This window comes from Amblyomma mixtum, chromosome 6 (genome assembly GCF_055824585.1).
Source record: "Amblyomma mixtum isolate Tamu chromosome 6, ASM5582458v1, whole genome shotgun sequence".
In the NCBI taxonomy this organism is placed as follows: Eukaryota; Metazoa; Arthropoda; class Arachnida; order Ixodida; family Ixodidae; genus Amblyomma; species Amblyomma mixtum.
In genome coordinates this window covers 45,258,773-45,284,774 of record NC_143017.1, presented here as the reverse complement: position 1 = coordinate 45,284,774, position 26,002 = coordinate 45,258,773, and the positions used below count along the sequence as shown (strand labels likewise).

The 26,002-nt window shown below is 50.2% G+C and overlaps 1 protein-coding gene across 1 annotated transcript in view; it reads left to right on the top strand.

Moving 5' to 3' along the window:
- Nucleotides 1-25,291, top strand: part of LOC149338954 (uncharacterized) — a 50,051-nt gene extending 24,760 nt beyond the window's left edge. Inside the window, exons 2-5 of the mRNA XM_089547831.1 lie at nucleotides 11,388-11,636; nucleotides 16,036-16,209; nucleotides 17,743-18,019; nucleotides 24,342-25,291. Coding sequence (XP_089403957.1) covers nucleotides 11,388-11,636; nucleotides 16,036-16,209; nucleotides 17,743-18,019; nucleotides 24,342-24,568 — 927 coding nt within the window. The 3' untranslated portion in view covers nucleotides 24,569-25,291. The remainder of the gene's footprint in view (nucleotides 1-11,387; nucleotides 11,637-16,035; nucleotides 16,210-17,742; nucleotides 18,020-24,341) is intronic.
- The last annotated feature ends 711 nt before the right edge of the window (nucleotides 25,292-26,002 follow it).

Genomic DNA, 26,002 nt, shown 5'->3' with positions numbered 1-26,002 from the left:
GTGTCTGGAGGTGACGCTGCAGTACAGCCCCAGTCCCAAAATCCTCGATTAGCCCTTCGCGCACACCATAATTTGCTCGCCATTCATGTCGATGGAGTGCCTGTACGAGCCCTGATCGATACAGGCGCGCACGTATCCGTCATGAGTTCAGCCCTACGACGCCGCCTCCGAAAAGGACTGACCCCTGCACCCAAAGCCGTTCTCCGCGTTGCCGACGGCGGAACGCCTCATGTTGTTGGACTATGCACAGCCCGTGTGGCCATATCCGGCCGCCATACATCCGTTCTGGTCTCTGTTCTGGACCAGTGCCCTCATGAAGTCATTCTTGGCCTCGACTTCCTGTCTGAGCATTCAGCCCTCATTGACTGCGCCACTAATGTTGTTCAGCTTGACCTTCCTCTTTCTGCTGAGTCGCCGTCCCCAGTTATACACCGTCTGTGCTGTCGACTTTGTCCGTCTACCGCCTCAAGCCGCAACTTACATTTCTTTCTCATCTGTTCCCCCTGTACCTGATGGTCACTACGTAGTCACTCCGGAACTTGACGTCGCCCTGACGCGCAGCATTGCGATTCCACACATTGTATTTACAATGTCGGCCAACCGAGCGTACCTTCCGGTCCTGAACTTTGGTTCATCCATCCAACCGCTCCCGCAAGGCATCTCACTCGCCACGCTGTGCCCTGCTGCCGAATGTGTGATATCAGTGGTGGACAGCTGCTTACCTTCCACTCAGCAATGCCGGCTGCCTGCGGCCCCATCAACAGTGAACCCAACGGACGACTACGCCGACATGATCGCTTCTGACCTACCGCCGATGCAAGCTCGCGATCTTAGGTGCCTCTTATCATCTTTCCGCGACATCTTCGACTTTGATAGCCGTGTTTTGGCTCGGACCTCTGTGGTGACGCATCACCTAAACACCGGTGATTCCGCTCCTCTCCGCAGACGTCCGTACCGAGTGTCCAGCGCCGAACGCACCGTCATAAATCAAGAGGTGGACAAGATGCTCGCAAAAGACATCATCGAGCCCTCGCCCAGTCCTTGGGCTTCACCAGTCGTCCTGGTGAAAAAGAAGGACGGCAGCTGGCGCTTCTGCGTTGATTATCGGCACCTCAACCGCATCACAAAAAAAGACGTATATCCACTCCCAAGGATCGATGATGCATTAGATTGCCTCCACGGCGCCAAATATTTCTCTTCAATTGATCTTCGATCGGGGTACTGGCAAATTGCCGTTGATGAAAAGGACCGCGAGAAGACCGCCTTCGTGACGCCTGATGGCTTATACCAGTTTAAAGTCATGCCGTTCGGCCTCTGTAACGCCCCGGCTACCTTCGAACGAATGATGGACTCCCTTCTTCGTGGCTTTAAATGGTCCACTTGCCTTTGTTACCTAGACGACGTTGTGGTTTTCTCGCCTACTTTTGCCACGCACCTCGAGCGCCTCTCCAATATTCTGACAGTGTTTCGTAACGCCGGACTTCAGCTGAACTCATCGACATGCAAGTTCGGTCGTCGCCAACTCACTATTCTCGGACACCTCGTTGACGCTTCTGGTGTACGCCCAGATCCCATCAAAATTCAAGCTGTGAAGGACTTTCCTCTTCCAAGGTCGTCGAAAGATGTGCGCAGCTTTGTCGGCCTGTGCTCGTATTTTCGCCGTTTTATCAAAGATTTCGCCGGCATCGCTCGTCCCCTCACCGATCTTCTGAAGAACGACACCCCCTTTACCTGGGGCCCTGCTCAAGAGCACTCATTTTCATTCCTCGTCCATTTGCTGACCACTCCGCCCATCTTAGCACATTTTGACCCGTCGTCTCCCACAGAGGTTCGCACGGATGCCTCCGGATATGGCATCGGCGCCGTCCTAGCCCAACGTCAACAGGGTCAAGATCGAGTCATCGCTTATGCCAGCCGCCTACTTTCAGCCGCAGAGCGAAATTACACCATTACTGAGCGCGAGTGGCTTGCCCTTGTCTGGGCAGTAGCTAAATTCAGACCCTACCTGTTCGGCCGTTCATTCGCTGTTGTCACTAATCACCACGCTCTCTGTTGGCTGTCTTCACTAAAAGATCCCACCGGTCGCCTTGGTCGCTGGGCGTTGCGCCTCCAAGAATACTCATACTCCGTCGTGTACAAGTCAGGGCGCCATCACCAGGACGCTGACTGTTTATCCCGATACCCTGTGGAACCACCTGACCTAGAGGACGCTGAGACCCTGCCCTGCCTCTTAGCTATCTCCGATCTTGCCGATATTGCCAACGAACAGCGCCACGACTCATCTTTACGTCCTATCTTTGATGGCATCCGTTCTGCAAACCGATCTCCGTCTCTGAACCTTTATGTGCTCCAGAACGGCATTTTGTATCGCCGAAACCTACGCTCCGATGGCCCTCCGCTCCTGCTCGTGATACCCCAACGTCTACGCTCTTCTGTCCTTGAAGAACTGCACGATCTGCCGACAGCCGGTCACCTTGGCGTGTCTCGCACGTACGCTCGGGTGCGGCATCGCTTCTTTTGGCCTGGTCTCTATCGTTCCGTCAAGCGTTACGTGGCCGCTTGCGACCTGTGTCAACGTCGGAAAAGGCCCTCCACTTTGCCTGCCGGTCTTCTGCAACCCATCGACATACCTCCGGATCCTTTTCACCGTGTTGGCCTCGACCTTCTTGGCCCTTTTCCGACGTCCCTCTCCGGCAACAAGTGGATCGCTGTCGCAACTGATTATACGACTCGGTACGCCATCACGCGTGCTTTGCCGTCCAGCTGTGCTACCGATGTTGCCGATTTTCTTCTGCAAGACGTCATCCTTCACCACGGCGCCCCTCGTCAACTGCTCACCGACCGCGGTCGTTATTTTCTATCCAGAGTAGTTCACGACATTCTTCGTTCGTGTGACACGGAGCACCAGCTCGCGACAGCTGACCACCCACAAACCAATGGGCTTACGGAAAGGTTCAACCGCACGCTCACCGACATGTTAGCCATGTACGTATCGCCAGACCACCGAGATTGGGACGCAGCCTTGCCTTATGTGACATTTGCATATAACTCTTCCCTTCATGACAGAACAGGCTATCCTCCTTTCTACCTTTTGTTTGGTAGGCATCCCACCTTGCCTTTGGACACACTCATGCCGCCTTCTTCAGCCCCCACCACTGCTTACGCTCGGGACGCCATCTCCCAGGCCACGCTGGCGCGCCAAATAGCACGTAGTAGGCTCCAAGCCTCTCAAGTTTCCCAGAAGTCAGCCTACGACCGCCGTCACCAGGCCGTCGAATTTACCCCAGGATCACTCGTCCTTCTCTGGACGCCCTCTCGCAGCGTCGGTCTCTCCGAGAAGCTCCTTTCGCACTACCGTGGCCCTTACCGTGTCGTGCGCCGTGTTACCGACGTGAACTATGAACTTGCTCCCCTTGAAACTTCGCCATCGTCCTCTGGCGCCACCACCGACATCGTCCACGTCTGTCGCCTTAAACCTTATCACGACGCTCATACGTCGTCGCCCTAACGCCGAGACGGCGTTTCAGCAGCCGGGGGTCCTGATGCGGGTAGACGACGACGACAAAGAGCGATGGCACGAGGGGGAAGAGTAGAAGACGACAACGAAGTTTGGACTGTGTTCTCGGTGCCGCTCGCAGCTGTTCTTGTCTATTTGTAAATATCTGTAAATATATTCTTTCCCGCATTAAATATTGTTGCGGTGGGGGCTGATGAAGGCGGCATGAGTGTGTCCAAAGGCAAGGTGGGATGCCTACCAAACAAAAGGTAGAAAGGAGGATAGCCTGTTCTGTCATGAAGGGAAGAGTTATATGCAAATGTCACATAAGGCAAGGCTGCGTCCCAATCTCGGTGGTCTGGCGATACGTACATGGCTAACATGTCGGTGAGCGTGCGGTTGAACCTTTCCGTAAGCCCATTGGTTTGTGGGTGGTAAGCTGTCGCGAGCTGGTGCTGCGTGTCACACGAACGAAGAATGTCGTGAACTACTCTGGATAGAAAATAACGACCGCGGTCGGTGAGCAGTTGACGAGGGGCGCCGTGGTGAAGGATGACGTCTTGCAGAAGAAAATCGGCAACATCGGTAGCACAGCTGGACGGCAAAGCACGCGTGATGGCGTACCGAGTCGTATAATCAGTTGCGACAGCGATCCACTTGTTGCCGGAGAGGGACGTCGGAAAAGGGCCAAGAAGGTCGAGGCCAACACGGTGAAAAGGTTCCGGACGTATGTCGATGGGTTGCAGAAGACCGGCAGGCAAAGTGGAGGGCCTTTTCCGACGTTGACACAGGTCGCAAGCAGCCACGTAACGCTTGACGGAACGATAGAGACCAGGCCAAAAGAAGCGATGCCGCACCCGAGCGTACGTGCGGGACACGCCAAGGTGACCGGCTGTCGGCAGATCGTGCAGTTCTTCAAGGACAGAAGAGCGTAGACGTTGGGGTATCGCGAGCAGGAGCGGAGGGCCATCGGAACGTAGGTTTCGGCGATACAAAATGCCGTTCTGGAGCACATAAAGGTTCAGAGACGGAGATCGGTTTGCAGAACGGATGCCATCAAAGATAGGTCGTAAAGATGAGTCGTGACGCTGTTCGTTGGCAATATCAGCAAGATCGGAGATAGCCAAGAGGCAGGGCAGGGTCTCAGCGTCCTCTAGGTCAGGTGGTTCCACAGGGTATCGGGGTAAGCAGTCAGCGTCCTGGTGATGGCGCCCTGACTTGTACACGACGGAGTATGAGTATTCTTGGAGGCGCAATGCCCAGCGACCAAGGCGACCGGTGGGATCTTTTAGTGAAGACAACCAACAGAGAGCGTGGTGATCAGTGACAACAGCGAATGAACGGCCGAACAGGTAGGGTCTGAATTTAGCTACTGCCCAGACAAGGGCAAGACACTCGCGCTCAGTAATGGTGTAATTTTGCTCTGCGGCTGAAAGTAGGCGGCTGGCATAAGCGATGACTCGATCTTGACCCTGTTGACGTTGGGCTAGGACGGCGCCGATGCCATATCCGGAGGCGTCGGTGCGAACCTCTGTGGGAGACGACGGGTCAAAATGTGCTAAGATGGGCGGAGTGGTCAGCAAATGGACGAGAGAGGAAAATGAGTGCTCTTGAGCAGGGCCCCAGGTAAAGGGGGTGTCGTTCTTCAGAAGATCGGTGAGGGGACGAGCGATGCCGGCGAAATCTTTGATAAAACGGCGAAAATACGAGCACAAGCCGACAAAGCTGCGCACATCTTTCGACGACCTTGGAAGAGGAAAGTCCTTCACAGCTTGAATTTTGATGGGATCTGGGCGTACACCAGAAGCGTCAACGAGGTGTCCGAGAATAGTGAGTTGGCGACGACCGAACTTGCATGTCGATGAGTTCAGCTGAAGTCCGGCGTTACGAAACACTGTCAGAATATTGGAGAGGCGCTCGAGGTGCGTGGCAAAAGTAGGCGAGAAAACGACAACATCGTCTAGGTAACAGAGGCAGGTGGACCATTTAAAGCCACGAAGAAGGGAGTCCATCATTCGTTCGAAGGTAGCCGGGGCGTTACAGAGGCCGAACGGCATGACTTTAAACTGGTATAAGCCATCAGGCGTCACGAAGGCGGTCTTCTCGCGGTCCTTTTCATCAACGGCAATTTTTCAGTACCCCGATCGAAGATCAATTGAAGAGAAATATTTGGCGCCGTGTAGGCAATCTAAGGCATCATCGATCCTTGGGAGTGGATATACGTCTTTTTTTGTGATGCGGTTAAGGTGCCGATAATCAACGCAGAAGCGCCAGCTGCCATCCTTCTTTTTCACCAGGACGACTGGTGAAGCCCAAGGACTTGACGAGGGCTCGATGATGTCTTTTGCGAGCATCTTGTCCACCTCTTGATTTATGACGGTGCGTTCGGCGCTGGACACTCGGTACGGACGTCTGCGGAGAGGAGCGGAATCACCGGTGTTTATGTGATGCGTCACCACAGAGGTCCGAACCAAAACACGGCTATCAAAGTCGAAGATGTCGCGGAAAGATGATAAGAGGCACCTAAGATCGCGAGCTTGCATCGGCGGTAGGTCAGAAGCGATCATGTCGGCGTAGGCGTCCGTTGGGTTCGCTGTTGATGGGGCCGCAGGCAACCGGCATTGCTGAGTGGAAGGTAAGCAGCTGTCTACCACTGATATCACACATTCGGCAGCAGGGCACAGCGTGGCGAGTGAGATGCCTTGCGGGAGCGGTTGGATGGATGAACCAAAGTTCAGGACCGGAAGGTACGCTCGGTTGGCCGACATGGTAAATACAATGTGTGGAAGCGCAATGCTGCGCGTCAGGGCGACGTCAAGTTCCGGAGTGACTACGTAGTGACCATCAGGTACAGGGGGAACAGATGAGAAAGAAATGTAAGTTGCGGCTTGAAGCGGTAGACGGACCAAGTCGACAGCACAAAGACGGTGTATAACTGGGGACGGCGACTCAGCAGAAAGAGGAAGGTCAAGCTGAACAACATTAGTGGCGCAGTCAATGAGGGCTGAATGCTCAGACAGGAAGTCGAGGCCAAGAATGACTTCATGAGGGCACTGGTCCAGAACAGAGAACAGAACGGATGTATGGCGGCCGGATATGGTCACACGGGCTGTGCATAGTCCAACAACATGAGGCGTTCCGCCGTCGGCAACGCGGAGAACGGCTTTGGGTGCAGGGGTCAGTACTTTTCGGAGGCGGTGTCGTAGGGCTGAACTCATGACGGATACGTGCGCGCCTGTATCGATCAGGGCTCTCACAGGCACTCCATCGACATGAATGGCGAGAATATATTTACAGCCGACGGTCCTTAAGGGTAACGGAGTGGATTCTAAGAGAAGGCAAGAATAGCAGGGGACGGCAGGAAGATAGGTGGACGGTTGAGATTAAGAAGTATGCAAGGATACGGTAGTCGCAGCTCGCAGAGGACAGGGTTTACTGGAGAGACATAGGGAGACCTTTGCTCAGTAGTGGGCGTAGTAAGCCTGGTGGTGATGATGATTTACGGTGCACCGAGGTGACCTAGGCCAGCCGAGACACGTATACGAGCGGATAAACGATGGATGGTGGCGGCCGGCTGAAGGCGGAATTGGTAAAGCCAAACAGTGGTGCTAAGGAGATAAGCACCGAGTACACGCAGGGTTGCACAGTAAATCGGGGCCGCCATGTTGCAAGAAATGCAAAAGCGAAACCATGATGGGCAGTTGACGAGTGCGTCTAATGCCACTGTAAGAATGCTACACTGTAAACACACTCCTCGTGAGCTCGTTTTTACACTTCGTTGACGTCTGTAGATGTGTGCGCATGCGCCCAAGAGCGCACTAAACGAAGAATAGGCGGCCGCTCGCCAGATACCGTGGTGACAGAGCGGCTGCCGTGGCTGAGTGGCGAAGAGGAGAAACTTTAAGCCAGTCAGTCTGTGTTTCCGGAACGGGTGATTGCAGATCAGCGGAGACACACAGAAGCACACGCTCGCGACACAGGATACACAGAAGGGCACGCTGTTGTCCCTTGTCCTTGTTTGTCTTGTGTCGCGACTTTACGTGCTACAACATGAAAGAAGCGAGAGGCATGTAGAGGGCAGAAGGTGCGACGGCGAATGAGACGTCGTGGTCGCATGGCGCTATCGAGAAAGAGCGAGACTCTACAGCGGAGACGCATGTCCCATCATGAATAATGCAATGTTTGCGTACGGTTCGGGAACTATTTCACAGAAACATTGGGGGCGTGTGCGGCGGTCTTCGGTTCAGACTGGAAGTGTAGGAAGTGTCCCCGTATATGCTTTGAATCTAAGCGCAAAGTTCGAGAACTAAAGCGTGACTGAGCTTGTGGCTTGTACCAAATATCGGCTCTCGTAGTGCGTCGACCCTCGTTAATCGCCTCTTAAATGCCAGTATTCTGAATATAAGTTGGCAGTCGAGATCCCTGAAAAGCCGACGCAGTAGTTTCGCGGTGAAGGCCCTCGCCTGTTGTCGCGACCTCGCTTCTTAACCTGAGGCTTCTGAGCACGCTTCTTCCCATTTTCGCAGAGTGACCGGGCAGCTGCAGGGGCAGCGCATGTTCTGAGTGAGATTTCAACGTGAGCTCCGTGATTCAAAGCTGCTATGCTGCGATAGCAAAGCAATACCGGAAAAGCACCTCGGACAAGGGGTACCCGCATCTTGTCCATTATATTTTTGTTTTTCCTCCTTTGTCAGCCTTATCTCTTCCCAGGAGCATTTCGTACTTTATAAGAAGGGCTATCTGTGTCCCGTCAAGTTCTCTTTTTTATAGTGTTTGGTCCAGTTAGCCAACACGAACACAGTAAACGAAAGTGGACTGGTTTGAATATGATTACTAGATCCCTTGTCCTGCGCTGGGGGCAACCACTGTGCTCAAGTTTTGAGCATCAAAAACATTCAGAGACGACAGAGCCCTAATTACGGCTGTGGTTAAAAATCAAGGGCTAAAGAATACATTTTTGTGACGTTGCGCCTTCTCATACACACAAGTGCATCTGAATATAAAGGTTCCCAGTCCAAGCTTGGACGTTTCAAATAAACAAGTTTAGTGCGACGGTCTGCTCTTTATAACGGTCTCTGAAAAATATCTGAGCCATGCGCGCCCTGAAAGCCGGTGAAAATTCTAATGAAAACAGGCTGGCGCTCTCTTTCGACAGTGTGAGTATCCTTGCTTTGCTGCCTCTCAACGTGCAGCTCTGACGATAATAAGGGAGTAAATACTCATTGACATCCACCCGAGCGCAGCGTTACGGCTACAAAGGAAATCTATACAGCTTTCTCAGAAACTTCGTAGTTAAAGAAAAATTCGTCCTGGTCCGGAGTTAGAACCCGGGACCACCGCTTCACCGGAGCAGTCGCTCTACCAATTGAGCTAACCGGGACGGCAAGCTTATGGTAGGGCGATAGCGAATTGATCAATAACTCGAAGTGGGAAGAGTGTTGGTCAAATTTTTAGGGGAATCCGCCAAGGTGGAGTAGATTTGTAATAAGGGAGTAATTACTCATTGACATCCACCCGAGCGCAGCCTAACGGCTACAAAGGAAAGCTGTACAGCTTTCGCGGAAACTTCGTAGTTAAAGAAAAATTCGTCCTGGTCCGGGGTTCGAACCCGGAACCACCGCTTCACCGGCGCATTCGCTCTACCAATTGAGCTAACCGGGACGGCAAGCTTATGGTAGGGCGATAGCGAATTGATCAATAACTCGAAGTGGGAAGAGTGTTGGTCAAATGTTTTAGGGGAATCCGCCAAGGTGGAGTAGATTTGTAATTAGGGAGTAATTACTCATTGACATCCGCCCGAGCGCAACCTAACGGCTACAAAGGAAAGCTGTACAGCTTTCGCGGAAACTTCGTAGTTAAAGAAAAATTCGTCCTGGTCCGGAGTTCGAACCCGGAACCAGGAAAGCTCTATATCTTTCCTTTATAGCCGCAAGGCTGCGCTCGGGTGGATGTGAATGAGTAATTACTCCCTTATTACAAATCTACTCCACCTTGGGGGATTCCTCTAAAACATTTCACCAGCAGCTCTGACGATGCTGGCAGTTTCATTGGTGTTTCGTTGTAATGCACAGGCAAATGGCGGACGTCGTGTGTTAATTGATGTCGCTCATTTTCGTGGCGCCGTTCGTTTAATAAAAACTAACAAACAAGCTTTTCCGTGTCTTGCACTCTGCGTAGAATAGGTGTTGGGGACAACCTCCCTACTCAGGAGGCAGCAACTGCTGAGCGTTATCGCTTCTGCGTCTCCTACGTGCGATTGTTTTAACCAGGCATGCACTGCTTCAGCGAGCTGACGCAGGCTTTGAGAGCCTCACGCCAGCTCTACCCCGCGCCCCACCCCTCTCTAGCTAACAAACACGCAACACTTTGGCGCAGACTATAGACACGCACTAACCCCTCAACCATTACCCTAGCCCACTATCGTCCGTCGTTCCCGACTCCTGCCTGCACCCTAAGCCGAGAACGCTTCTTCCATCCAAATTCTGGAGGCCCGTGTACTGTGCGACGTCAGTGCACGTTAAAGAACTCCAGATGGTCGTAATTTCCGTAACCCTCCACTACGGCGTCCCTCACAGCCTGAAGAGGCAGTCAGTGGACAGTGAGGAGCCGGAGGGTGAGTGATCGCACACAAAGTACCTCAAAAGGCTTATCACCGCATTTAGTGCTGGAACGACACCGAGCAACGAGTCTTTGGCCCGACCCACTCTACTCATCCTCTGGAAGTTTGCACATGCAGCAGGAATTGACCTCCAGATGTAATCATGTAATCTCCCTGTCGTTACTTCCTTCTCCCGTGAATAATCCTTTCCCTTACAAAAAAGTTCTAGGCGGTCTATAGAGTGTCTATAGAGTCTATAGGCTGTATATAGACGAATCCTACAGAACAGTCTACAGGCAATACAAATGCCATAGACAGTCTATAGACATTATATAGATTTATGGCCATACACTTTTAGTAGACTTTTGTCTATAGACAGTCTATAGATTGTGAATAGGCAAAAAACAGTATCTATAGGAAGTCAATAGAGTCGTAGGAGGGGACGGCAGAAAGTTAGGTGGGCGGATGAGATTAAGAAGTTTGCGGGGATACAGTGGCGGCAACTGACAAAGGACAGGGTTAATTGGAGAGACATGGGAGAGGCCTTTGCCCTGCAGTGGGTGTAGTCAGGCTGGTGATGATGATGATGAGAGTCAATAAGAAGTCCATGGACTGTCTATAGACCATTGAAGAAGCGTAGCTTGTTGGGCCAGTTGGTGCATGGTAAGTAGAAAACCAGCGAAAAGGACGCGTTCACAAGGAGGAGAAGTAGACAGGACAACGCTGGAAACACAAGTGACAATTCTTTATTTGGTGGATCGCAAACATCAGAACAGGGCGCACATGCGCGAGGGAACCACAAACGCTATCAAAACAACAAACATAAAATTGATTAAGCGACCGAAGATTGCATGTGGCAACCTATGTCCCATTCATGAAACTGTACTCTTTTTCCGGGAACCTAACGGTGAACCTGACGGTTCACGGCAAAAGAGTACAGTTTCATGAATGGGACATAGGTTGCCACATGCAATCTTCGGTCGCTTAATCAATTTTATGTTTGTTGTTTTGATAGCGTTTGTGGTTCTCTCGCGCATGTGCGCCCTGTTCTGATGTTGGCGATCCACCAAGTAAAGAATTTTCAGTCTATAGACCATTTTTATAAGGGTTGTGCCAGCTGCATTTTGTGAATGTTACTGAACTCGATGCTCAGGGAGCACTTGTTGGAAAGGTCGATACAGTGACCCCCTTCGGAAGTGGTTGTCTTTTCCGCGCCAGTGTCTCGCTCGTCATGCCATGCACCGGCCGTATAGTTTGGCCGTACAGCTGAGCTGTTGTTTCCTGTGGCGGCAGCGGGGCGAGTGGCGTTCGTGGGCGGCGGCCGCCCGCCTGTGGCTCCTGGTGGCCGTGTGCTGCTGCTGCTGTCTGCCGGAGCCCGTCGGGGCGACGCTGTGCAACGAGCTCACCATGCTCTCCGAGGAGTGCCAGTGCGACGAGTCCAACCAGAGGCTGACGCTGCGCTGGGCCAACATCCATGTGAGCCCGCTGCTCGGAGACCTGGAGAAAGTGACCGACGCCGGAATCCCGCTCTACGAGATGCAGGTACGCCTCCGTGTTCTTGCGACGCGCCGCATTAATTTGTTAATTTATTAGATGGCAAATTATGCTGTGGGAGGATTTAAGAAGGTAAATTGTAAATTGGTTTTTGAGGAAAGGAAATGGCGCAGTATCTGTCTCACATATCTCGGCGGACACCTGAACCACGCCGTGATGGAAGGGAGGAACATGGGAATGAAAGAAGAAAGATAGAAAGAGGTGCCGTAGTGGAGGTCTCCGGAATAATTTCGACCACCTGGGGATCTTTAACGTGCACTGACATCGCACAGCACACGGGCGCCTCTTGCGTTTAGCCTCCATCGAAACGCGGCCGCCGCGGTCGGGTTCGAACCCGGGTACTTCGGCTCGGTAGACGAGCGCCTTACCACTGAGCCACCGCGGCGGGTAAGGAGGACGGGATCCTTAGAAAAATGGTCTGTATAATTTCTACCGAGTTCTTATAGACTCTATTGTCCTCCGATATCAGATGTTTCAGGGAAGACTAAATAATTTTCAAAAATTGGCTTTTTGGGGTAAAAATAAGCCTTTTGTGGCATAGCATTACCCTCTTGGAGGACACCATAAAACCAAAGATTCCTTTTAAGTGATAAACTGGTTAAATAATTTTTATTACTTAACATTTTATCTTCTAGAGGTAGGCGCATATTTGCATTTAGAGATGTGTAGCCGGCCGTTAGTAATAGCCATATCAGCTTTTACAACTTCGAAAACGCGATTACCCTCACCGCTGTGGGTCTACAAAATTTGGCTTCATTGTGCGAATATACATGCTCTTTCGAAAGCATTCAGGCAAAGCAAGTCATCCAGTGCACGTAACTAGTCGAAAACGCCAAATTTTGTCCAGCCAAAGCGCCAAGGGTAATCGCGTTTTCGAAATTTTAAATGCTGATACGGCTATTACTAAGGACCGGTTCCAAATCTTTAATTGCAAATAGGCGCCTAACTCTGCTATTTGAAAAGTTAATTATTAAAAATTATTTAATCAGCATACTACTTAAAATGATTCACCGGTTTTCTGGTGTCCGTCAACCCTAGTAATACTATGCTGAATAACCCATACTTCCACCCCCCCAAGAAAACCTATTCTTGAGAATTACTTGAAGTCTTCCTGGAACACCTCGTCCTTCTGTGTACTAATAGTTTATAGGCTTCGTATAGAAAAAAAAGTATACTAAAAGTGTATGGCCTTAAATATATAGATTGTCTGTGGACTGTCTATAGGACTCATATTGTCTGTAGATCAGTCCACACGATTTGTCTATAGAAAGTGTGTGGACTTTATTGACAAAATTTGTATAGACAGTCTATGGACGTAAGTGGAACGCTGGCCGCTTTATACGAGAGAAATTTTGTTTAGGAAGTCCACACTGGCCTTCCATTCTTCGGTGAATCAAATTCCAGATATGCATGATAGAGAGTTGCGCATAGGACATGTCCAACTTTCTGTCTGGTTCGACACATTGCGCCATTGTTGAGTCTTGGCCAGTAAGTAAACAAAGTTGGAGCAATCTAAGGAAAGCGAGATGCATCAAATAGGTATGACCGATCGAGTCGATCACTGGACGACATCAGAACACGAGAGAAGTGAAGAAAAAAATTAGCCCGGCGTTTAACTCCGCTTAAACCGATGCGTGACGTGCGAAAGTGCGGCGACGTGCAAACGGTTACGTCACAAGCGACATCACAGCAACGAGATGATGCAAATCTCAAAGCTGCGAACAACCTTTCCGGAGGTTGCCGGGACCAAACTTTTGCCGCTTGGCATCACAGTTGCTATGGCAACGAGCGATGCACAAGCAAGATTTTTGCTCGGCTGTAACGATCGTATGAGTTCTTTCGCACTGATATTTCATTGGCACCGTTTACAGGAGCGAACACGTTCTCATTGCGGACACCGCAATTCCACGCGCCGCACCAAGTTCCGCAGTCATCCAGTGACTCTACTCCGTAGTGCTCAGGCGCGCCGCATAACGGGACGACGCCTGTCGTGACGTGAGACGCTTGTTGGCTTCCGCCCTGTCGTCGAACCTGCGTAGAAGCGGGCTGCAGGCACATTCCAGAGGTCGACAGTCGGAAGGGGCCGTGCTTCTCTATGATGATTAAAGTCTCAGCGTCCAAGCTACAGGTTTTGTAAAAACCAAGAAGTCCAAGGGGCTTGGTTCGACACTTTCTGTGGGGTCAATTGTTCTCCTAGACTTTGAGAAATTTGGAGCGCTGGCGATTCACGACGAGACACACAAATTGGCACAGAAGAAACCCTTTGGTTGCATACTGCTTTCGACAAAGGTTGTAACTCTGTACACAGAACATTTAGGCGCGGGAGTTTAGGTTTAGGCTTATTGGTGTTTGACGTCCCAAAGCGACTCAGGCTTTGAGGGACGCCGTAGTGGAGGGCTCTGGAAATTTCGACCACCTGGGGTTCTCTAACGTGCACTGACATCGCACAGTACACGAGCCTCTAGAATTTCGCCTCCATCGAATTTCGGCCGCCGCGGCCGGGTTCGAACCCGCGTCCTTCGGGCCAGCAGCCGAGTGCTGTAACCACTGAGCCACCGCGGCGGGGCTTTGGCGCGGGAGTGGAAGCGCCTGTAGGTCAGCAGCGGAAGGCTCTAAACTTTGAAAAAAAAAAAGAAAGAAAGAAATCGGGGGGAAACACAAGCTTCGCCTCAAGACGTCATACTGTTGATGGGTTCTTTCAGCGGCCTGGGGCTCCTCTTTGCTTATTAGTTCATTGACTCGGTGACTATTGTTTATTTCGTTTCATTTTTGTTTTATTTAAATTTCATTCTATTCTTCTTTTTTTTATTTGCCCGAAGACCCACACCGCCTGCTTTTAATCCAGTCTAACGAACGTTCCTCACTGGTCGGGGGCCAGCGCGTAGGACTTACGACCCAAGAGGTGATGGTTCGAGTTGCGGTTCGAACGTCTTTAATTTAAGCGCAGTTGCTTTTATTCTTCAGATGCACTATGTAATGGTGGTGTAATGATGTGATGACCGCATAGATCAATGAAGAACAGTGTAGTGGCGTCACGACTGTTGTAGTACGTGATAACTGTGGGGCGTTTGAATTACCCGCGCGAGGGCATGTAGTGTGACGTCACGACTCCCTCGACCAGTGGGGTGTTATCATCCCACATACATCTAGTCTTTCGTCCAATGGGTAGTTTGCTGCTGCTATCGCGTTAAAATCTGCGTCCGGCGTATCGTGTGCCATGCACGCTTCAGGCGTCCGCAATGGCGCAGTTACCAATTTCTGTAGCTGCCACTAGCTGCAAGCAAATTGTCAGCGCGCTGTCGGCTCAGCGAAAGCAGGCGGGAACTAACTGCCTACTGAATTACGCTCTTACAAGGCGCATGTGCTTTCGATGGTGAGTCACGCAAATACTCACAAGCTTTGAGTGTTAAGAATAGTTCGCCACCTCATCAGACAATCTTCATTTGCTTTTATGCTCGTCAATGCGAAGGGACCGTTAATTTTGACATAGCAACGAATAAAAATAGGCGCACATACAAGTAAACAAATTTATAAATTAAAGTGCTATGCTATGGCAGCTGATGAAATCTCATGGTCTAATGCGCGCACGTCTGCACTTATCGCGAATACAGAGCGACAAGATATAGGACCACATAAAGTCGCTCCCCGTGTTTTCGTCCTTGACGCTTTGGGCCGATTTCAAACAAATCCTGCTTCACCGCCGAAACTGTGCCTCATCGCTTTAATCTCAGGCGAGACTTTTTCCGCTGTCCCGTGATTTTATCATGCGCTGGTGTTAAATGTCTACCTATAGACGTAGGAAATTTCCAATGCCTTCAGATCACTTGCAGATGACTGAACGAAAAAATTTCGGGGGCACTTTGACTCTCTAAAGTGATGCAAGGCGAAAGCGTTTCCAGGCGAACTGTTCGTTTTTATTAACTTTTTATTTTTATATATTTTTTATTTTTGCTCCCTTTCTTATTTATATTGTTATTTTTATTTTCATACCTTATTTTTATTTTGTTTTTATTTTTGTTTATTTTCTTATTTTTATTTTTCCTTTCCTTCACTTTATTCCTTTTATTTTATTTATGAAACCCAAGCATTCACTAGAGGCGCCTTTATTCATGCTGGATCCTTGAGCCTTCGTGGCGGAGTGGTAGCGTCTCCGCTTCGAATGCCAAAGGCCCTGGTTCGATTCCCACCCTCGGCGCAGTTTCTTTTTAAGCAGTGACGCCGAAAGGCGGACAAATCTGCCGACGCGTCTGTCGAACACGGCTGCCGACACGTCTGCTAACGACAGTATGAGGCATTTAAAGGCTTTCGCCTTAAAATCGGTGCCCAAACTGCGCACAGTCTGTGGTGGCGTCAGCTTTGAAAAGGCCGTGCGTTGGCGTCGTCGCAGATCCGGGACTCCGACCTGGAGGAGCTGAAGAAGGAGTTCCCGCACTTCATCAACGAGCACGTGCAGCGACTCACGCTGGACAACACGCGCATCGGCCAGATCTACGTGGGCGACATCATTCGGCCCATGAAGAACCTGCGCCGCCTGCAGCTGGAGAACGAGACCATACAGCAGGTACGGGGTTGGCCGAACGGGCAGCTCAACGTGGCACGCTCATGGTGCCGCATCAACCATAGCGCTGGAAGCAGTGCAGAATCGTTCGGTCCGTGTTACACTTGCGCATTGCACCGCCGATGAAAGCCCTCCTTCCAGTCACCCCCCCCTTCCCTCCCTCCACAGTCCCCCCTCCTCCTCTTTTCACGCACCCTCTGTTGTAAAAGGAAAACACATTCTATAATCATACACACTTCAGTTTCTTTATATGTATTCGGCCTCCTTTCTGTAATCGTCGTGGTCATCAAAACAAAGTTAACTTATCACACTGAAATACCATCGTCTGCGCTAACGCCTTTCTTCACGTAAGTTTCAACAAGTGGATTACTAACATCATTAACAAACATTGGTGACCTCATCTGTCTCAGAGGTAATACGCGATTTTGTTATTGCGGCCGAATCCGCTTCGCTCGCCGGATTTTTGGGCAAGTGTGAACGGGCCTTAAGTGATAAATTTGCTATTTTTTTTATTCAGAGTGACGATTCTGCCGCTTCTAGGTTTTACAGCAGAGTCGGTTTGTTGACATTAATGGTTCTCGCCCTGATAACCAGATGGCGCCACTATATATGCTAAGTTTATTTTTGCGTCTGTGCTAGCATACGCTGAACTATAAGTGAGAATGCGCCTGCATTTAACGTACGTAAGCATGCTTACGCTTATGGTACGTAGACAGCGTAAATTTAGGCTCTTTTCTCACTATATCTGTGTATGCCGCTAGCAGCGACGCGGTGTAGAAAAGCGAGAAACAGCAGCGGCGCGGCGGATCCGCCTCACCCGCGCGTGAACAAGTGAGGACAGGTCCTTGTTTTTGCGGCGAGCGAATCCGCTTCGCTCACCGGATTTTTGGGCAAGTGTGCACGCTCCTTTATAGCGGACCGCGATCCGCTATCGTGAGCCATTTCCGCGCCGCGCCAGTGGGCACGCACTGATTGGTCCCAATGCGGCAGGTGTGCGCGCACCTGGTTGCCTTGAGGGCGCCAATGCGATCTGCGTATGTGCAGTGGGGCTCCGCGAAAACGGAGTGAAGTAAAAGTAAGACACACGCAGAGGCATGCGCAGCAAAGCCATTTTGATCAATGCTGGCTACTTCAAATTTTCCGGGCTCATATTCTCTGGTGTATTTATGCCCTGTCTGTTCAGTTGTCAATATCCTATAGTGTCGTTATTAATGTACAGTCTTTGTCAAATGTAACCAGGCTTCATGCTTTTCTTCTCAGTCGTATATTAAAACTATTATGCCAGCCCTCAATTCTAAATCTCTGTATGGTAAGATCCCCTGTTCTCACCTTCAAATAACTTATTGATCTTTAGGGAAGCCGTAAGGGCTCTGTTGCACAAATGATAAGCTAACCATGCAGCCTGGTTACTTTTGACAAAGACTGTACTTCCTGTTTGCGGGTTTTTTTTTTTTTTACGCACAGCGCCGCTTGTTACCATCAACCCCTCGTGCCTCTGTACCGATTACCTGCGTTTTTCTGCCCCTGTGTGCGCAGCTGGAGGCGGACATGTTCGATTCGCTGCCGCTGCTCGAGGAACTGGCGGTGAACAACGCGCACCTGGTGTCGGTGCGTGAGAACGCCTTCGTCAAGCTCAACCTGAGCCGCCTGTGGCTTCGCCACAACCACCTGACCCAAGTTCCGGGCGCCGTGAGCAAGCTGCCTTACCTGCGTGAGCTGGACCTCTTCGAGAACCGCATCAAAGTGGTCACCGACCAAGAGGCGCTCGTGCTCCAGTCCAACCTCAAGCACCTGCGACGACTCGTCATGAACAGTAAGCGCACACGTCACACGACGTTCCGTTGTTTTCGAGCGTCGCTTTCGAGCATTTAGGGACAGAGCGATGAAGGTCTTATCAGGATGCACGTACGAAAGGCGCCAACAGTCATTGAGAACAAGGGAGGCACAGCGGAGCGTTACTTTAACATTCCTCTACACTCTAAACACGAAACTGACCCGAATGACGCGGGTTCGATCCCGGCCGCGGCGGATGAATTTCTTTGGAGGAGAAATTCTAGAGGCCCGTGTGCTGTGCGTTGTCAGTGCACGTTAAAGAACCCCAGGTGGTCGAAATTTCCGGAGCCCTTCACTACGGCGTCCCTCATAGCCTGAGTTGCTTTGGGGCGTTAAACCCTAATAAACCATAAACCAAGAACTTCCCTCTTGTAAACATGCGAAATTCTAGCAGTTATGGATATGTTAAGCAAGATTTCAATGTCCTCTAACTGCTAACGTCAAGACCTATGGGGCCACTTTTAAAAGCATGAAGTTACTAGGCCTTTCAGTGGTAATATGCCTTCGTTGCTAAGAGTTAGCATTCCGTATTTTTAGGGATCGAAGTCTACTTCGGAACTTTGGCACCATACCGTGCCCCTAAACTAGAGTGCGCTAAAGGACAGCTTGCTCTATTTTTACTCCCATACACGCTTATTCGTCGGAAACAAAAGAAGCATGCATGCTTCCGTTTCAGTCATTGCTGGTTTCTTTCTCTATTATTTGGTTTGTAACGCATGTGGCTTGAATAGACAGTGGAGGGAGAACAGGTACATATGTAAAGAGGATTCATGGCCAGCTCAACCGCTCATATGGTTGAATGCAATCCAAGAACGAAGTGGAACCTATGTTCAAGAGGATGCCCTCCAACCAATGGCATCGAATTCTTGTGACGACATCGCGGTCAAGCGCCTGACACCTGCCACGGCAGTGAGAGGTGCTTGATCGTGGCGTCCTGACGACATTTAATATATCTATAGCGGGCTAACAGGAGGAGGTCAATGGTTGGGGAGCGTCCTTTCAAGAGCGCCATGTTACCACCGGCCGACCTCCCCACCTTTCCCTCATTAAAATTCCTTTCTCTCTCTCTCTTCAAGAGCGCTTGGTGTTTCGTAGTTGGTTTGAATGCGACAATACCGGGTGCGCTGCACCGCCGACCGACACGGGCGTCATGCATCAAAGTTCAGAGAGGGGGGATAACCTTGGCTGAGCGCCTGAGATAGACTTGTAGTTCGGAGGATTAACGCCGCGCACCAAATCTCTAATAGAGTTATACTTATCGCTACTGTGTAGAGCTAGTGTTACCTCTGTGGTCGGTGCTGTGCGGTGACGCTGTGCTAAAACTCTGCACCGATTTGTCTTACGGACGGCGAACTATATGTGACGATTTCGTAGTAACCGGAAGAAGCTTTTTATTCTCGAACCTGGAAACTGCGAATTAAAAGGCTCGCCGACCGGCAGCTGTTCTTTCGGTGCTAGCGCAGAAAGGGCAGCAACCTTTCACAAACTCCAAGGAGATTCTTGTTAGGCCAAATCGGGAGATGTACCAAGGCTAGAGGAGGAATCTTTCACTTTCAAAGAAAAAGGGGCATCTGCTGAACTCCAAAATGATCGCTTCCAATTCCCCCGGAATACCCATGAGCTTTAAACCAGAGCTCACGCTGTATACGAGCCTCTCTACATTGATCGCGAAACCGACGGCATCACTCGAGCGGCGTTTGTAGTGACCTCTCTCCTTGAGAGTATCCGCTGCCTGTACACTACCACGAGGCTGCTTTTTGTTGCACAAACTTGGAGACACGAGATACACGGCCCCATCGTCTTAACGGCAATTCGTATTCCGCTAAAGCAAAACGCTCATCGGATTCCACGAGTTGTGCTTGCGGACGCTTCATTCTGATGGAATAGCATGTGCGAAGGACTAGAAGTTTCCGTTTTGCTCGTGCCCATCTTATTTCGGCACCGACGTCTCACCTGCTTTGTCGTGCCGAAATTCAGGAATATTTATAGAACAGCGCTCGCACGCTGTTCTAGTCACCCAGCGCGATGCATGTTGGAGGACCGCGGTGCATAGCCCGGTACGAGGAGGATGATATTCAGTGTGGCCCTTTTGCTTCTTACAGCCGTCCATTCTTTCCGTCGCGGCGTGGTTGGGGAGTGCAGTCTTCGACTGGTCGCTTCGATGCTCTCAACTAGAACTTACAGATCGGGTGCGAACTGGATCTGCCCAGCCAGATACGCGAGACGCTCTTATCTGGAGCCGGCGTGCAAGCAGAGCCCGGAAATATTTTGACTCGCACCGACGGGTGGCAACGTTTAGGGATTTTTATTAGACGTTTTTGGCAACCCGAGCCGTATTAGCCGAAATGCATGCCTGTTTCTGTCGCCTCCGGCTACGCCTGCTTGGAATCCACTCCGTTACCCTTAAAGACCAGCGGTTATCCTACCTTCGCATTACATGCCCTGCCAGACTATGATCTCATTTAGTAGAGCTGAGATCTGGGCGAGTTGGTATGCATTCATACTGGTGAACAGCGCAAAAAAGGCGGGACAATGACAAGACAAGCGCTCACTATCAACTGGGTTTATTGGAAGACGGAAGGGTATATATACGAAAACATAACACAAAGAAGTAAGATGATAGTGTAAAAGGGCCGTGAAAATAAAAACCTATGTCACATGTGAAGTGATGTATGCTAATTCCTTGTTGCTAAGTGTTACGGAAGGACTGCTGATGTATTCGTCACCTTGCCTGTGGATGTGATGCGCTTCCATTATTTCGCGCGTGAGCTTATCTTTATGGCGGAACAGAACTTCGGTTTTCTTGTACTCAGGTGCGCACTTGCACTTTTTGCAGCGGAACTTTGTGCGCGGAAGCCCGCCATCTTGTTCCGATTTCCTTTCTTGCTTCCGAAAAGCTGATAAAATTTGTAAAAAATGGCCGACCCATTGAAGGCAAGAAGGTGAAAAGACCAGAGGTGGTTCCTTACACGCACTGCTTGTCTCACGGTCTCAAGAAGGTTGCCGGCAGGTATGATGTCGATGTTGTGTTTTCTACTCCCCGCAAACTGAGCTCCATGTGCAAGCAGGTTGCACAGGCAAAGGAAGAAAAGAAGGAAGGCTGCCTGGTACGCCATGTTTCACCCTCTGTACCATGTGCAGAAAACGTGGTGTACCAAATTCCCTTCCCTTGCGGTGCTGTTTACGTCGAGCAGACCGGCAGATGCTTAAACAAAAGGGTCATGGAGCATGAGAACACAAGGAAAAGTGACCCTCTTAGCCACGTTGCCGCTCATTGTGAAAAGTGCAAATGCCAACATGAAAGGGAGCAAGAAAGGAAATCGGAACAAGATGGCGGGCTTCCGCGCACAAAGTTCCGCTGCAAAAAGTGCAAGTGCGCACCTGAGTACAAGAAAACCGAAGTTCTGTTCCGCCATAAAGATAAGCTCACGCGCGAAATAATGGAAGCGCATCACATCCACAGGCAAGACGACGAATGCATCAGCAGTCCTTCCGTGACACTTAGCAACAAGGAATTAGCATACATCACTTAACATCTGACATAGGTTTTGATTTTCACGGCCCTTTTACACTGTCATCTTACTTCTTTGTGTTATGTTTTCGTATATATACCCTTCCGTCCTTCAATAAACCCAGTTGATAGTCAGCGCTTGTCTTGTCGTTGTCCCGCCTTTTTTGCGCTGTTCACCAGTATGAATGATCTCATTAACCCGTGTTTGGCCCTTGACACATTTCGCCCTCTTCCTGTCGCTTAACGTTACACCTATAATCTTTTATGCGGGGATAAGGTAGCCGCAGCTGGCACAGGCGTGGTTAACTGGAGAGACATGGGAGGGCCTCTTGCCCTGCAGTGTGGGCGTAGTAAGGCTAATGGTGATGATGGTTGTGATGGCAGTTTACCGGAAGCCCCCTGCGTACACGCAGTGGCCCCGCCTGACCCCACCCTTGGCACTGGGCGGGCGCAGGAGGCGTCCGGCAAACCGGTATACGTCTCTGCCAATAGGTCTCCGGTAGGCTAAAAACGTCTATTCATCCAACATCATATTTAAAGTTTCTTCAGAGGTCATCGATATTCCATACACAGGGAACTCGCTGACTAGGAGGTATTTGATCTTCATCGCATCATGACCTTCTAGCTTGTGCAGCGTGTTCATCGCCAGATAAGTTCGCCAGCTGACACTGGGACTATGATCCACAAAAAATGCACTTTCGCCTGGCATGCTCAGGTTTATTGCACTGTAAAGTTACTGTTAAACAAAATAGATCATTGCATGATGCACTGTGCGCGATAATAGGGCATGGATAGGCATTTGTCTGCGCATACCAGATTTTTTCAGACAAGCATGAAATAACCTGTTTGTCAGCAGCCAGGATCGTTATGTGTCCCGACGAATGTTCAAGCTGAACTAGAGGCTCATTAATCTTATTCGTTCCTAGGTTCTCGTGAGCACCTCCATAACAAAGTGCTTCGAGGCACCATTCTATGAGATGCAGTGGCCTTGGCCTATTCAACATCTTCACTGGATTTGCACACCACGCAAGCTCATCAGCGATGACGTAAAGTCAGAAATCCAGGCGTAGAGACGTATAGCAGAAATCACCTCATGATGAGTCTTTTTCACGCTTGGAAACGCTACTGGTGCTGTCATCGACGGTAGGGCGGTGACCGCTAAAGCTACGCACCGCGACGAAACGTTTTGAGACTATGGCACACGCGGATGAACCTTGTTGGCTTGAGACTCGTGCGCAACGCATTTGCAGGAACATCAGAATGTTCTCACACAGCCTCATCGACGCCAGCAAAGGCTTAGAGTATAGCCGGATGCTGTACTATAGTTAGGCATGAACTGTGGCCGTTGGCTTTTATTCCCCGAGAGGCGCGTCTTTAAAATGGAAACCAATTTCTTTTAACCGTTTTCAGTTGCGAATTGCATCAAATTTCTCCTCCCTCTCGGGCACGATAAGCTTTTCAAGTGGCTAAGTATAAATATTTTATAACATAAAAAACAGGAAATTGAAACCGAAACTGGGTTGTGACCAAACTATGACGTCAGGACAAACCAAACTAGACTTGTGAACCTGCACGATAACTACGTTAACTGGCTCAACTGTCGACTGCGAATAGCAGCTTAGATCATTATTTACCCGATATGACCAAAAAAAAGCTCGAAATATTGCCCTTCAGCGAATATCAGCGACAATGCAAACATCACACACTAATGATTGCGCATAGAAATCGCCCCAGTTGAGGCGACGCAATAGAAAATTTAAAAATTATTTGGTGCTGCAGCACAACGCCGCCCGCAGGCAAAATTTGGCATAAACGATAAAAAACTGCGGAGGGCGTAGTGTAGAAATTTCATTAAAATCTCAGGGATTAGAATAAACCACGCGTTAGTAGAATCTCTCTCCTTCTCGCCCGTCTTCCTCGCTGCGCGAACGCCGACACCGACGACGACGCCGTGATTGTGCCGAATGTGCCATATACAGCTGTTGCTGTAAAAAAAAAAACTACTTCAAGCTTTTCACATACGTAAATGTGTACATTGTGTATCTGTGTCTACGCGTATGCGCGCACGTACGAAAAAAAAGAGAAAAAAAATATTTGTTGAAATACTAGGTCTCCTATTAAGCATGCAAAGTTCCTTAAAAGTGCTTCCTTAAAACTGCGCGGTATGTACGGGGAAGATGGGGTGGTGTAGGAGTCTATTTGCCCAAGAGGTCGGCCGGTTTCGAGCTGGGATTTGTGAGGAATGCATGAAAGTAATAATTTAAACATGTAAGGAAGACGGCTTCTTTTCAAAGTATCGCACTAAGAAGGCGACTTAAAGACACGAAAACACGGGATGGAGCCGAAAATTAGGGCAAACCAAGTTAGAACTAAAGCTGAAACTAAGGGCTGGCCCCGCTTTCGGATGGCGGAGTTGATGAGGCCGGTTCAATATTTCTTGGTTTTCAAAACTTATGATCTGCCTTCCGTCTTGTTTATTGGTTCCTGCAATTTTGCTGTCTTCTATACAAAAAGGGAGGTGGGCATGCATATGGATTATATCAATTGTTATAATCATCAGTCTCTTAGATGCACCGCAAAGCAAGCGCACGAGTACTAAGCTCCCACATATATCGACCTCATTTGTTCCGTTATTAACCTTTTTAATTCATTTAGAATCAATGATTTAAGCCTATTGCCAGGTTCAAACAGTCAGTTATGGAACCTATTTGTGCTGTCAGACTGAGCCCCTGCAGTGTTTACAGATGAAGTGGCCAGGCCTGTCTTTCATCTGTGTACCGTTTGCACGCAGAGATGCAGTGCGACTGCGACTTGGGCAAAGGCGAGTTCCTGTCCTGGATCCGCCGCGCGAACATCAGCGGCGTCAAGTGCGGCGAGCCTGCGTCCCTGTTGGGCAAGGACGTCACCGCGCTGACCACCAAGCAGTTCTGCGACGGGGCCTCGAGACCAGCGGCCGGCGCCACCATCCTGGCGGCCGTCGCGGCCGCCTTGCTGGTCGCCCGCTTCGCCGCCAGCTGAAGAGGACAGTGCGTTCGGCACCCGTGTGTGACTCCACGCATGCGCACTCAGTGTAGACGCGTGTGCAGCTTGCCACGTTGTTCGTAGCCGAAATGCGTTGGACACGAACTGGGAAGGGCATCCAACGCGAGGACAAGCGGACGCAACGTGTTCGTCGTGGCAACAGCTTTTGAAGAAGTCACTGCTGCAATTCGGATTCCGTACAGTCATGAAATTTATGAGCGTGAACACGGGAGCGCGTGGCAGGTTGCCTGGACCCCTACTTGTGGCGATACGCGGCGGCTGCTTTTAGCAACGTGGTGGAAAGGGTTATGCCGCCTTACCTGCTTTCGGTAAGCCGGAGGTCACAGCTCCCTTTCCACTTTGTTTATGAAAGCGGCCGCTGCGTATCGCCACAAGTAGGGCTCGAGGCTATCTGCCACGCGCTCCCGGGGTCACGCTCATAAATTTCATGACTGTACGCGTCGAGCGCTCCAAGTCTCTGGAGGCGTGAGGGATCCCTTCAGGTCTTTCGAGTGCCACGAACGCAACTAATGCTTCGCTACAAGGCTCACCAGCAAATCTGGGGGCCTCGGAACTTTCTGGAGAAACAGTACCTCTGTACAACCATGCTCAGAGCAAACGGCCGGATAACGCGGCGCGATGCGGAGATTCTAGTGAATGTTGGTTTTATAAAATATATAATACATTGTTATATTCGAAATAAAGGGACAGTTTGACGTATTGGGTCTTAGAAGCGACATTTCGACCAATGTGCGGCAAGGTGCAGTCTTATCACTCCGGTATTTTGAGATCAGTTTGATCCCGGAACCAATGGCCAACTTATATTTTGGGGCGGATTGGTTCGCTACATAACTTGAATACTTCTCGCTGCATGCCTGTGTCTAGCATGGTGGCATCTGTCTTCGCGCCAAACTAACAAATCTTCGGCTGCCTGAGCACGTTGGGGCCAGCAAAGGAACTGCGCTGGAAACAAAGAAAAATGGTAAGCAAGAACTAGAAGAGACACTTAAGCTCCGCCTTAATGATGTGACGTCATAGCTTTTACGGGTCTCTTCAGAGACCTGGCGGCCTCTATACGCATCACATTGCGGCCATTGTTGATGTTCTTCTTTTCACCATTGCATAACGCTTAACCTACCCTAATAGTACAATGCGATAGCATTCGAGATCTCTCCGACGCAAGTATACTCCTCCGCTGTCGCCTGGGTTCTGCCTACATGCCCATACATGCGGAATTGTTCATGTTCATTGTCTACTTTGCATTCCTGAACCGCGGGGAGACCTTAAACCACTCCTGGCCCAGTGGTGCAGCGGCTAAGCAATGCTCCACTGCCCCGGTAGGTGGCTATTTGAAGTGATGGCGATTGTGAGAGCCAGTATTGCTCTTCCCGAGCAACGTCTGGCGACAGATCATTAATTTAACTGCCACCT